A 14,718-nucleotide genomic window follows, 5' to 3' on the forward strand; every position below is an offset into this window, starting at 1 on the left:
CCTCATTCACAGGGACCAGTTTTGCTCTTGAAGTCATTTCTACAGAAAGATCAATTTTAATGATGTGTTTTTCTGATTTCTCTCAATCACTCGGGGGGCCTCTGTACCTCACTTGGATGAAAAGATTTCTGCTGTTTAGATGTTTCCCCTGATCTGACAAGAAAAATGGACATCGATACTCAGAGTACACGCTCGTAAGTACACATTTTTTCACTAGTTTGGTGCAGCACTGGAGGAGTTTATGAGGCTCCAATCCAGCGTTGCGCAATTCTGTTTTATATTGCAGCGTGTTTTTTTTATGGTCACGTGGCTCTGATTAATAGCCAGTCAGAGATTTTTTTTTCTATGCTCTCAGTGAGCTTTTAAAAGAAAGTTCTTTAATAATTGTGCCTGCAGGGGGACTTCACCATCCCAGCTCCGTGGGTTTGTTAGTTGGAGACGGAGGAGAAGGAGGGCGCCTGGAGTGTGCGCTCTGTTTGGAGTCAGATTACGCGCAGGCATGGAGCGGAGCGCAGGGAGGGACTTCATACATGTGCAGAAGGAATAACTCTCTGCTCGGCTGTTCCTCTCTGTCTGTCTGTCTGAGCCTGTCGGGGTCCTTCTGGGGCAGTTCAAAAACACCTGCACCCTCAGAGCTGAAGTGGAGAATCTGCAGCCCGCGTCGGTTCACTTTCGCCGGACTTTCCACAAGTTTTTAAATCATGCTGGCAAGCGCCAAGTCGCCGAGCGCCAGTGCCAAGGAGCAGGGCAGAAAAGTGGCCGAGAAGACGACGGATCCCATCAGGAGACTCGGTAAGGAAACATCCACAGTTGAATCTTCCCTCCATCTACTGTCTGCAGTGAAAAGATCTTGTTTAGAACTTCTTATCATGAAGTTGTCAGTGAGTTTACACTGATTTTAGTCACTGTCTTCCACCTGATGATACTAATTCCACCTGTCAGCTGTAAATGAATGCTGAATATAATGTCTGTCAAAGTTATTTGAGCTCAGTTTGTACCATTTTTAAAGAATAAGATAGGATTACTCAACAAAAATTTAAAATGATACTCAGGAGTAATACAGGAAATGCATGGATTTCATTCATATTTTTGTAGTTTTATCAGTTTAGTGCAAAATTAATCATCTTAATCCTCATGAATAATAATAATACTGTCGGGTTTTGGCCTTAATATGTCTTATAGGCATATTGAATTGTATTTTATACCATTTTTATGGAGTTTTACCCCATAATAATAACACTGGTAAGGTATTAACCTCAATATTTAAGCTGGTTAGGTTGATTTCATTTTTTCTACTAGCTGTTGTTATAAATGTGCTGCAGTGACCTAACTTGACTTTAATAACTTATTACTAACTTAACTTAAGATATATTGCTGTAATTTAGTGTTGAGATGCAACGATTAATTGATTAGTTATCATAGATCAAATTAATCACTAACTGTTTTAATAATCCATATGAGTCCTATTTTAGGAAATCAAGACTAAATCCTCTGTTTCCAGCTCCTTAAATTTGATTATTTTTGGTTTCTACTCTCCTCCGTGACAGTAAATTGAATATCTTTGGAATGTGGACAAAAGAAGACATTTGTCATCGTGGGATTTCGGAAGCACTGAATGACATTTTTCACCATTTTCTGACAGTTTAAAGAGCAAACAGCAAAACAAAATATTCTTCAGTCGCAGCCCAGTTTTCAGTATTGATTCAAGAAGCGAAGAAATATCCATCAGACTGCCATGAAACGGAACATTTTCTCACATTATAAAACTTAAAGCGTCAACTCTTTGCTCTTTAAATGACTTTACATTGTTTAATCAACAGTTATCAAAAGAGTTTTCAGTCCACTGAAGACTCTTTAGATAACTGTTGATTATCTAAAGAGTCATCAATTGACTGAAAACTCTTTAGATAACTTGATTATCTGAAGAGTTTTCAGTCCATTGTTGAATTTTTGCAGCCCTGATTGGCAGAATGGTGGAAAACAGGCATTTAAAATCCTAAAAATACTCATTTTGCTATAGAATAACATAATAATCGACAGTAATTGCAATATGCCGCCCTAATTTACTGTCTCTATTTGATTTATCAGCTTCCTCATTTGCTTGTGACTCAGTTTAAAAGTGAAGCAACAGAGTTATTGCTGAAAACAGTGTAAGAATGACGTCTTGTAGCTTCTTTAGAAGATGAGTGAGTTGGAGAGCTGAAATATTTGAGCGTGTGGGTGCAGCTGAAGCGATCATGTGTTGGTGAAGAGCTCGCTGTGATTCAGGCTCCTCAGCGGTCCCATCCCAGCCCACTCGCTCCACACAAGGGTCACACCTCCACCCAAAATAGACACCTGCTGAGCACAGATACAGCACCTGTCAGAATCTCTGAAAACACTCCAGATGTCGGGAAGTCTGGACTATAGTTGATGCGGCGCATCACATTTGACCTACTTATTCTATAGAGAATTTGCAGCCATGAATATGCCATAAAAATCAATTCTTTTGTGACACATAAGCTGCATTTAGGCCATGTTGAGTCCATTTAAGCTATAGCTGTCATCATAATTTCAATATTAAACATGTTATGTTGTATTTACAACCTGAAATTACCCAAAAAAATCAGCACTTCTTATCTTTTCACAGTAAATTTTGTGCATTTTGCAGTAATTTAAAGTAGTGCTGCAGCAATTAATCAGTTAATCGATTAGTTATCGGCTGTTAAATAATACATCTGAGTCATTTATTACAAAGAAAACAAAACTAAATTGTCTGATTCCAGCTGCTAAAATGTGAATAGTTTCTTGTTTCTTTCCTCCTCTGACAGCAAAGTGAATATATATTGGGTTGAGGGCAAAACAACAAATTTGTCATCTTGCATTTTTTACCATTTTCTAACATTTTAAAGAGAAAACAGCTCGACAGATGACAAAAATAATCATAAGCTGCAGCCCTATTATCATTATTGATAAAAAAAAAAAGTGAAGAACTGTTCATTATAACATCATAAAATCTCAAATAACAGGATGCGGGAGAAATAAATGCAGCATTTTCTCACATTTTAAAGGTGCAACTATGAAATCCCCTCAAAAATTCAACACTTCTTGTATTTTCACAATAACTTACAATAACTTAGTTGTTTCCAGCTGCTAAAATGTGGATCTTTTCTTGTTTCTTTCCTCCTCTATGACAGTAAAGTGAATATTTATTGGGTTGAGGACAAAACAAGACCTTTGTCATCAACACTGAGCAACATTTTTCACGATTTTCTGACATTTTAAAGAGAAAACAGCTTGACAAATAGCAAAATAATCATAAGCTGCAGCTTTGTTGTATGCAATATATTGTCATCAAATCTCAAAACAATGGGATGCAGGAGGGGAAAAAAGTACATGCTCTCACATTTTTAAGGTGGAACCATAAAATTCCTGCAGCAATCCAACACTTGTCTTTTCACAGTAATTTGAGTTGTCTTTAAAGAAAAACTAGACTAAATCCTCTGATTCCAGCTACTTAAATGTGAATACTTTCAGCCTCTATGACAGTAAAAATGTCTTCAGGTTGAGGACAAAACAAGACATTTGTCATCTTGCATTTTTCACCGTTTTCTGACATTTTAAAGAGCAAACAGCAAAATAATCATAAGCTGCAGCTCTGTTGGCATTACTGATCAAAAAAGTGAAGAAATATTCATTATGATATCATGAAATGTTCAAAAATTGTGCAGCAGGAGGAAGTAAATGCAGCATTTTGTCACATTGTAAAGGTGGAACCATGAAATCCCCTCAGAAATCCAACACTTTTTGTCTTCCTACAGTTACTTTTGAGTACTTTATGTCTGAGAACAGAGCTTTTCCAGCCGTGTGTGTGTTCTGCAGACTGTGTTGAAAGTCTTGTTCGAGCATTACTGATGTCTGAGTTATGAAACCGTATCTCCGTGTCTGAAAATGTAACACGCAACGCTATATTTGAGCTAATGCTAACTAATGAAACCGGTGAGGTCACCCAACCCCCGACCCTTTACAGCCATGTGCCGTCATAAATCAGCCGACGGGCCTTGAACCCACCACGTCTTGGCAGCTGTTTAATCCACACATCAAATGGAGAACAGCCCAGAGTTCTGTCATCCAAACACAGGCCGAATTGAGCTCAAAGGTTTCGTGTCATGTGGTGTCACCGGGCCGCCCCGACTTCCCCGTTCAAAGATTTCTATCGTGATTTCCCCCCCCCAACTGCAGATGGAGCGATGAATATGACCTGTGAGGCAGAGATTTGTTAGCTTTCAGATAATCTGTGTTTGAATAAGACAAGTGCACGTAGGGATAAATATATATACGCTGCCGCACTCATCCCCAGGAGGGTTTATGGATTTGATTTGAGAGAGAGTCCGAGGTTGTCTGTGGTTGTTAACTCACTCTGCAGTTTTTGTCGCCCGTGAGAGCAAACAGTCGACAGAAGCTCAGGATTGACACAAACAACACCCACGACTTGTTTTTGTCGGTTTAGACTGAAGATAGAGAGAAGCTGGACTGCAGGAGATCACAGATTTCACCTTTGGGTTGAATGCACTTAACTGCCAGTGCTCCAAGCAAGGCCTTTTTTCATTCCTGCAGCATTTTTACTCACTGTAATCTCATATTTCACTGCATAAATCCTGTACAGAATTGCAGGACAAGAAAAGGAACAAGATTTTGAATCTGTTTTTATTTTATTTTTCTACACTCACACCAGTTAGTCTAGGACAAACAATCCCTTTGTTTTTCCCTGACATATAACACGATCATATTCTGGACTTTTATTGCCCCTGTCACATTTTTACTCAGTGCAATCTCATATTTTACTGCAATATAAAGTTCTCTATGGAAACAGAACAACATGAAGAAGTAGAATGTCTTCCGTGCATGAGGCAGCTACAATGCCATAAATAATAAATAAATAAAAAACAAGTTTCCTTGATTATTTATTCTACAAATGCATAAAAGAACTAAAAAAAACTAAAATGAGCATGCACAGAATGTTTCCAGGTTCCCACAGGTTGTACCAACATTGTAAAACAAATTGGCTCCACAAGTTATAAACAGTGAACTGTTTGCATTTTTATTTTTTCTGTTGTTGTCTCCTCCCTGCTCTGTGGAAACACAGCCTGCAGTTCAGCCGAAAAGTCTCAGAATTTTTGTCGTGTGACTGTTGGTCCCAGCTGAGTCACTAATGGCTTTACGATTGCGACAAAGAGCACAGAATTTTTTGTTTTTTCCAGAATCTGTTTAATGCAAATGTTGGGGGTTTTTTTTGAGAATTTTTGAATGAGACATGTAGATTAAAGAGATTTTGATGAATTTTTTCTCTTTCCTGCTCATCAACTGTAGAAAGACGTTTCTCCATGCTGAATGTAATCTTCCAGCAGCTTCCTCTGTATACTGTTTTTGAGCCACACTGCATTTATTTTTTCATCCAGTATGTTTTTATTAATTCTCTCAATCTCTTTCGTGTCTCTGCTCTGTGGAAACACTGCCTGCAGTTCAGCCAAAAACTCTTCAAATTTTATGTGACAGTAGCCAGTTGTGGTTTCTCAGTTGCATTGAGGGTCACAAAATTTGTCTCAATCTGCTTATTTTTTGGTGTTTTTTTGATTTAGACATGTATGACAAAGTGATTTTAATGAAACATTATGGTTTTTAGGTTAGATTTCGCTATTTGTCCTGATGGAACTGCATGTCACATATGATACTTTCACTGACTGTTGGAAAGTTGAAAATCTGAGGATTTTTCAGTTTTAACAGTTTCTAGCTCTGAGAAATGGTGTATTTTTAATTTAATTTTATTTTTTTTAACAATTTTTAAAAATGAAAACATGCCTTTCAAACGCGCCAGCAGGTTTTGAAGGTTGAGAGGTTTTAAAAAATGACTTTGATTTTATGTGACACCACAGAAAAAGATGCATCTGTTTGGAATCTCAGAGCGATTAAGTGCTTTCTATCTGTAATTGGTGTTAGCAACACTTTGTATTTGGCACCATACAAATCCTAAATAGGTCTCAATCTGTTATTGTCTGTTATTGGGGTTTAATGTGTTCAGAGGAGGAGTGAAAAGGATTTAACATCTGCAGGATTTAACTGATCACAAACATACAGTTAATAATGCCAACAGTAGCGCAGTGTACTGTGTATTCCTCACTCTGAATGACTATTTAGTGTATTTATTTATTTGAGGTTTATTAATGTTCTGCTCATGGTCATTTAATAAGTTATCCAGTTTGTCAGTTAATTAAATGCCATTTTGAGATGCTACTGCAGCTAATTTGTCTTTTTTTTCATGATGCATACGAGACTAAAGAGGTCCATGAACACAGCATGTTGGCTAGGGCTGCAACTATTGATTATTTTCATTGTCTTCATTAATCGATTAGTTGTTTGGTGTCTAAAATGCAGAGAAATATTGTTACATGTTTCCTGAAGCCCAAGATGACGTCTTCAAATTTCAAATGTCTTGTTTTATCCAAAACCCAAAGATATTCAGTTTACTGTCACAAAAGAGGAAAGAAAGTAAAAAAAATCACATATAAGAGCCTGGAAACACTGAAATTAGACTTATTTTTTAGTGAATTGAAAAATAACCCTAACTCTAGCCTTTAGAAAACCCATATCGGTCAACCACTAATAATCTCAGCACTTTATGGTTGTTTCTGTACTTTGTTACCTTCCTTTATCAAATGTGTCAGCTCAGTATATAGTGCAGGGAATTGTTAACGCTCCTGTATTTTTCTGCTAAATGAAAGAAAGTGACAAAATATTTAAAAGATTTTGAAATATTATTTCATTATTCTCATATTTACACCGGTGAGTCTGTGGGAGCTGATCTCTTTGTTTCTCAAGGACTTGCCGAACTTCTAGAAGGCTTCCTTTTGAAAACATTTTCTTTATTATTTTCAGTAATATTACTACAATTCAAGCTGAGATACGCTCTTTTTCAATTACCAAGTCACCTCAAACAATAAGTGACACTCTGAACTCCAAGCAGTTTCAAGGTGTTTTTTAATCTACTTCTGTCACTTTATTTCGTCAGTTTTAACTGCAATATGAAGTCCTGCAGCAGAATGGAAACAGCACAACCATGACTAGAAGTAGAGAGAACTCAGTATGACACATATTATGCTATGTATCATTAAAAAAAAGTTAATTTCTTGGATTATTTATATTAAACTTTGCAAAAAACCAAGAGAACCTTGGAAACATAGCCTGCAGTTCAGTCGAAAACTCTCAGAATTTTTGTCACATGACTGTTAGTCACAGCTCAGTCACAAATGGCTTGTAGTTGCACCATGAAGTGGAGATTTTTTTTGTTTTTTTGCTGAATCTGGTTACTGCAAATGGTTTATTTTTTGCCAATTTTTAAATGAGACATGTAGAAGAAAGCAAATTTAATAAAATGTCATGATTTAAAGCTTAAATTTGAATACTTTTACAAATGGAACAGTCCATCATAAGTGAGTAGTTCTAGAATCATTGGAAACCAGAAAATATGCTGATTTTTCTTGTTTTTACAATTTCTGAGTTCGATAAATGGTGTCGTTTTGCTAATTTTTTAAAAAAGAAATCAATTTTAGGGCTCAGGCAGTTAAATGGTGCATATATATATATATATATATATATATATATATATATATATATATATATATATATATATATATATATGAACAAAAATTACACAAAAATTACACAAAAATGTAAAAATTTACCCATTTTGGGGAGGTTTAGAGACAAATTTAGCTAGTTTGAACTTGTCAAAATCAAACAACCAAACAACATTTTTGATAATTTACTCGCCTGGACATTTAAATCGTCATATTGTAGTTTAAACCACTCCAACGACAATAAAAATATCTTCCCCTCATACCAAACCACACAGCTCACAGTCGAGTTTCCTCCTGCATATTTAAATCTCTGCCAACCATAAAGGAAAAATCTAGCAACAGAAGAGCTTTGACTTCCAGGTTGAGCCTTATAATTCAAGGTCATAGCTTTATTAATATGCATTTATGCTGTTAATTTATGTTTTGACAAGATATTTAATCAAATGTCAGCAAATAAGATGAAAGTTAAATGCAGTTTTCTTTAATATTTTATGCAAGTTGTGATCTGTGTTCAGAATAAATGTGTGTAGCTGCACATTAATTAAAGGCTCCTCGCTGTGTGGTCATATCTTGTTTATTAATGAGCAAATGAATGATGTTTCATTCATTACAACAAACAAAGAGAATGTTTAACTGAAAGCTGCTTATTTTCAGCTGAATACAAAGAGGCTGCTCGGCTTTCATGTTCAGCTCTGCGGCGTCCAACAAAACATTGGCAGTAATTCTACATTTCCAAATGACACTCTGTTTGTTTCTAATGATTTTTCGTTCTGGGGGAATCTGTTCTCAGATCAGCCGCTGAAAGTATTTATTTTGACGTGATCATTTTTCACTTCTCCGGCGTCGTTTTTGGCACCCTGACCTTCCTCCTGAGGACAGCTGTGGGACCGAATTGAGAGACTTTAATTGGCCGTATCGTTTCCACAACTTGTCTATCTTTAAGCGAGTGTAGAATCTGTGCTGGCTGCATCTCGTGACAGTTGTTATGCTGAGAGAAACGTGAACCAGGTCCCAGGAGGAGCTGGTATGTGGCCTCCGAGCGAAGAGGACTCATGCAGACAATCTGACCGGCTGATATTTGGGTTTTTTGACGAAGCTCCACAGTGTCGCTGAGAGAAATGTACCTTCTGGGATTCATTTAAGTGTTTATTGTTTTCTCCCCGCTGATCCAGCAGAGTCCACTTTTCTGTTGAGTGTTCACCAGATGTTCACACATGGAGCTCTTACTTTAGAAGTCCAGATTATGCTTTTATACGGGGGTTTCTCTTTCCTTCAGTTTGTTAGTTTCATTGTAGATTATGTTCCTGTTGCATGTTCATGTTTAGCAGGTAAAACGTTCACTCTGGCTAAATGCTGAGCAGCAACATCAACTGGTGCAGATGGAAATGTCATCAGTTTTGAAGTTATTTGATCATAAACCAAATTCCTTTATTGCACCATTATCATTTCAACTGGAGCATTTTCTACATGCTTTTGTTCACACAACTGCAGTTTTAGAGCTTTTGGTAGAACTCCTTCCAGAGTGAAGGAGTGTAGATCATATTAATGAGTATTTTATGTTTTGTTTTGGGTTGGTGTGACGTGCAGCTACGTATGGTTCATAAAATATCACTAGTTAACTTCTGCTTTACCTTTTTTTTGAATTAATGCGCTCAAAGATGGGACTTTTCATGATGGTTTCAATTTCTTTCATATTCAACTCACCCATAATCAGAAATTATTTCATCTACTTGTCCAATATTGCCGATTCTGAATCAGCGTCAAGATGATAAATCACAGCAAGAAATTCAGGCTTTTATCTTTAGTAGTTCTTGAGATATTGTTGCTCAAACACAGCCTTAAATTTCAATGCATGATAAAAACAAGCTGAATGCGAGTCAACAGGCAATTCAAAAACAAACATATATCTCTGGAAGTACTTTATATAATGATGTAAATTTTCACAAATACCATTTTTTATATTGAAAAAGTTTCACACAAATTATAGATGGTCAAGCAGAAGTCCCCTGATGATTTAAGATGGAAATATTTCATCATAGCATGAAGATTATGATTCAGAACAGCTCTCTATTGATTTGCACTGACCTCTCCCTCTAAGTGGTCAAACCGACCCAAAACATGGCAACAAAAGATGCCCCACAGCCACACAGGGCCACCAGATCTCTTCACTGTCGAGGTCAAGGGTTCAGGTTTTTTTCTTCGTCATTAGAATCACATTCTGTCCAGAACTTTCGGCCAAATATCTGCAAAATATTCCCATCAGTTTAAATGCTAAACTAAGCTGGTAAACATCATAACGTTCACATCAGCATGTTTGTTTACTCACTGGGGTTGGCATTTACCTCAGCCTCTCAGAGCAGCTAGCGTTCCTACACACTGGAAATGTTTGCATTAGAATACATTAGCATAGTTGCTAACCAGTTGGCATGCAGGGATCTGACCAGCTGATGAAGCGGAGTCAACCAGAGGCGCTGAAAAGAGAACACTCCGAAGAGTCGCTGCATTTACTCATGAGGAGGCCTTCGGAGGCATCAGATGCATGAATGAGCTGTTGTTTTATTGGACTGCATGTGCTGATAGGCCCACGCTTTCAGACTTGTGCTCGCTTGTTGTTGCTGTGGTTAGATATTAACGTGATGCAGGTCGGAAAGTAAAGAATGTGGTTGGAGGGGCAGCGATAAAAAGAAGTGTGTTGAAGCGGAGCCAGTTAAGGCTGTTTTGGCAGCTCAGCGTGGTCAGTGACCTGCAGTTAATCAGGGCCCTGCGCTCCGCTTGTGGGAATGCCTTTGCATGTGGTAACAGCTTGGGAAAAGGGCTTGTTATGGGATGGAGGCATGGTAAGGGGGATTTCTTTGTGCTCGGCCACGATGGGGAGAAATCCACTCAGTTTGTTTTCAGTCCGAGGGGGAGGGAGTGGTTTCTGTTTGCAGTAGGTCCGGGGGCCCTCGGAGGAGCGTCTGGCACATGAGCACCGAGATTTAAGGGGGAAAAGAAAGCAGGCATGCCAACTGTGTCTGGACAAACCTTTAGAGGTGAGCAGAGGAGACTAAACCCTGAAGAATGGTTTGATGAGTGGCAGCTTTTTGAGGCTTCTTCTTTCAACGGAGCTGAAAGAGAAAAGCTCCCATTCATCGCTGCAAAAGAGGCAGCTAGGCGTAGCTCAATGTCCTTTAACACTCGTACTGTAAAGCACTCACCAGGTTCTCAGCTGAACTTTTAACACTCGCAGTTTGCAGAATGTAAACTTGCATTAAAGCGGCTTCGAGCTGCATTTTCATACCTTCACCCCGACAAAGAAAAGTGTAAATTCAACCCTGAAAGTCTCAGAATTCAAAGAAAAAACACTTTTCTCCTCTACAAAACAAGTAATTGTTGCAATATTAGCAATGAATTTGACAAAATCTTGGATATATTGACATTTCAGTCATGCTAAAGTGTCCTTTCCATATTATTGGATTGCACTCTAAGCACATATTTGAACCTTTGGAATATGAGTCAGAGAAACTGCTGTGCAAACAACATGAGCCTTGCAGTCTAAAAATCAGAAAGCTTCAGTTTAGACCAGAGCTGCTACTAATGGTAACTAAGGCAAAGTTATGTGAAATGTTCCATTTTAATATGCAAATAAGGTGTTTGCATTCATTTCTGGAACAGAAATTTGAAAATTAGACATTGTTTTATTTTGTTTATACATTAGAATCAAATTCTGCATATCTCGTCATCAGAATGTTTTCTCAGCAGCTAGAAAAAAACACATTATTGCCATGTCCTTAGGAATAAAATGTTCTGTAAATCAGGTTATGAGTAAAGCATGCATCCATTTTTCTGTAAATTCCTTCAGAATATAAATACTGGAATAGCTGGAAAGTTTGGTGCATTTAAGCACCACTGAAGTGAAAGTTTCTAACTCACTTTGAAAAAAAAACCTTGAAGAAAACGTAATGTAATTGAAATCTACAAATGCAGATAGAGAAAGTGTAGCAAAAATAAATACATAAATGCGTATTTTGGGTGTTTTCTTTGCACTAGTGTGAAAGAAAATAGCTCAAAATCTCAAAATTGGTCAGTGCATTCCTGGATTTTCTGGCCTTATTTGACTATCATTAATTATTTATTAAATAAAACGCTATTAAAGTGCAAAAAGTGCTGTTCAGGATTCCGTAGAACCTTCCAAACTGATTCCAAACTGCCAATCTAAAAGTAAAAAATGCTCACAGATAATGTTTTCTGATTCATTTTTAGCAGATGAATTGACCAATTGTTGCAGCTCCACTTTAGATGTTACATAATCAGGATTTCATCAAAACCACTTGACTTAAAATGACTATAAATTCTGCATCATTATTTCTTCTCCCACTACATGCCCTGACCTTTTCACAATGAATGGTGATGCATCGGAGGCTTTTTTAGCCTCCATAGTTGTGAGTCATTCCTGATTAAATTTCCATTGATGGTAAAAACCAGGGATGAACGATACAGACACGAAAACACTTTGCATCGTTTCCTCTCTCTGAGTGTTAAAACAGCCTCATGTCTGCTTCCTGTTGGCTGCTGATGCCCTAAGAGAGAAATAAATCTGTACATTATCATGACAGAATAACATGCCAGCCATCAATTTCTCTCCGCTTTCCTCTGAACTCAGGCCATGTTAATTTTTCTGAGGTCGAGCACAGAGCAAAACTTACAGAGCAACATTACTAACAACTTCACTCTGCCCTTGTTCCAAGGTTTGTATATAAAACATAACCTTTTTTAGGTTTAGGTTGATGGTATAAGCAGAGAAGTGTTGACTGTGTTTGTGAGTTCAACTTGACAAATACAAGGTTTGTTTTCCATTGAAATAATCCAGCAGAATGGGAGTTAGTCACTTTTAAAAGCTACACCCACTGCAAGGCTCTTAAAAATCTCAAAATATAAAAAAAAATATGAAATTTGGTGAAGTGCCACTTAAATAAGCCACTAAATTCACTATTAAACAGTTTTTTCTAAAAGGAAGTTAGGACTTTTCAATGATACTCAACGCAGAGTGATATAAAATATGCTGGACTTGACAGCAATTTTGACGTTTTTACATTTTTAAAGTATTTTTGAAAGATATTTTTAGCCATGCTAGTAGCCTGGATACAGAGATGGTAACTACTGTCATGGAAAACTGGGTGGTTTACCATGAAAATGTGCTCAGACTTTCATGACTCTCAGAGGGTAAACCCCGTAGACCGTAGTCATATATTCACTTTTCATTTGGCTCCATTAGAAGGTCAGATTTTCCACTAATTCTATGAAACATCTCTGCATCTTTTAGATGGATTGGCACAACGTTTTCAGGGTTTCTAGATGATGTATCCCAATGACTTTTCCTTTGTGAGAGTCACCAACTTTTCCTCCAATACCACCAGCACTTTGGTATTTGTAGGTTAGTAAAGTCACAGATAGATTGCGTTGAATTCATTTCAGAATTTCGTGTTGCCCTGAGGATGAATCATAGTAACTTTGCCAGTTGGTTTTATTTTGATCCAGCCCTGTACAAATTTTCATGACTCCCAAGGTGTAAACCCCATAGACCTTGGTCATCTTTCAACATTTTATGTAGTTCCATTAAAACATTTGATTTTTCTCTAGTCCTGTGAAACGTCTCGACACTTGTTCAGCGGATTGGGACAAAGTTTTCATGGTTTCCAGACAGTGTATCTTGAAGAATTTTCCTTTTTGGGAGTTGCTAACTTTTCCAATAGCACAGCCAGCACTTTGATATTTCCAGATTTGTAATTTTACGGATTTCATGGATTGTCATGAAATTCAGTTAAAGCTTTCACGTTCCCCTGAGGATTAATCACAATAACGTCGGCTGTCCCTTATCGTATTATAACTCTGTCATCAGGTCACATTTTTACATTTTCCAGAGCTTTTTTCTCAAAGCTACAGCAAATAATTCATTGATCAATTACTATTCATTTCTTTAAAGAATAATCAGTTATACAGTTAGATTTTTTTTGTTTGTGTTCTTCAGGAAGAAATCGAAAGTCTCAAAGTTCAGCCTCATAAATGTGAATATTTTCTAGTTTCTTTCCTCCTTTCTGACAGTTAACTGAATATCTTTGGGTTGCGGACCTAACAACACATTATGAAACACTTTTTTCCAACATTTTCTGACATTTTCTTGTCCACACATTTATTCAAGGAAACAGAAAAGAAGAAACAGATTGTTCAACAATGAAAATAGTTGTTGGTTGTAGTTTTACTTTGGCCTCGTCTATACTTAGACAGTTTTTTTTTTTTTCAAGCAGGGTTTTTTCTTTCAGCATTATGAGAAAAAAATGCAGCAAACACAATTGAAGCTCTGTCAATTCAACAGGCAATGATATAACCCTAAAGCCTTGTCGGCCAATACAAGCATATAAAAGAAAAAGCTTACTACTTCTGGTTGATTACCAGAACTGGTTCATCTAGGAAGAAGGAAATCATATGTTGATTCCTTGTTTCCTCAATGGCATAGAAAAATAACTGTACATTTATGTGTTAACTTGTAAAAAGTGCTAGTAGCAAGATTAGTACCTGTGCTATTTTGGCTTTGTCCACCACTACGCAAATTACTTTATGTAAACCAAGGAGATAACAGCACATACTTTGACGTCACAAGAAAAAAAGAATCTGTCTATGTGAAAAGCAATTTAAACCTGGACCCGAATGCAGAAGACGAGACATACTTGGCAACGTTTAGAAGGTTAGTTTAACATTACAGTTTCTGCAGAGGGTGAAAGAGGCTTAGCGGGGAGAGGAGTTTGTTGTCTGGACATGCTGAGTTTGATCCGGGTGGATCTCCTGGTAGGTGGAGAAGTTGGCTGGCAGGAATGAATGTGGGGGTTGAAATGGCCTGAAGGTCTGGAGCTGTAGATGGATTCCTGGTTTGCATGAGAGATGGAGGTCTGGTGGGCAAGAACGTGAGGCACAAGAAGTTGCAGAAATAGTCTTTAGCAATCTGAAAATAAAAGAAGCTAATGTGGAGCAATGTTGGCTAAGGTGACACTGCCACTTGAGCACCCAGACAGATTTAAAAGGACAGATGAGAAACACCAGGGAACACGAAACACTGCAAACAGAGCTTCTG

The 14,718-nt window shown here is 37.4% G+C and overlaps 1 protein-coding gene across 1 annotated transcript in view; it reads left to right on the top strand.

The window, feature by feature from the left end:
* The first annotated feature begins 124 nt into the window (after nt 1-124).
* The window catches only part of plcd3a (phospholipase C, delta 3a), a 31,496-nt gene continuing 16,902 nt past the window's right edge, over nt 125-14,718 (top strand). The window contains exons 1-2 of the mRNA XM_035952134.2: nt 125-194; nt 397-792. Coding sequence (XP_035808027.2) covers nt 702-792 — 91 coding nt within the window. The 5' untranslated portion in view covers nt 125-194; nt 397-701. The remainder of the gene's footprint in view (nt 195-396; nt 793-14,718) is intronic.

The sequence above is a fragment of the Amphiprion ocellaris genome, chromosome 19 (assembly GCF_022539595.1).
Source record: "Amphiprion ocellaris isolate individual 3 ecotype Okinawa chromosome 19, ASM2253959v1, whole genome shotgun sequence".
NCBI lineage: Eukaryota > Metazoa > Chordata > Actinopteri > Pomacentridae > Amphiprion > Amphiprion ocellaris.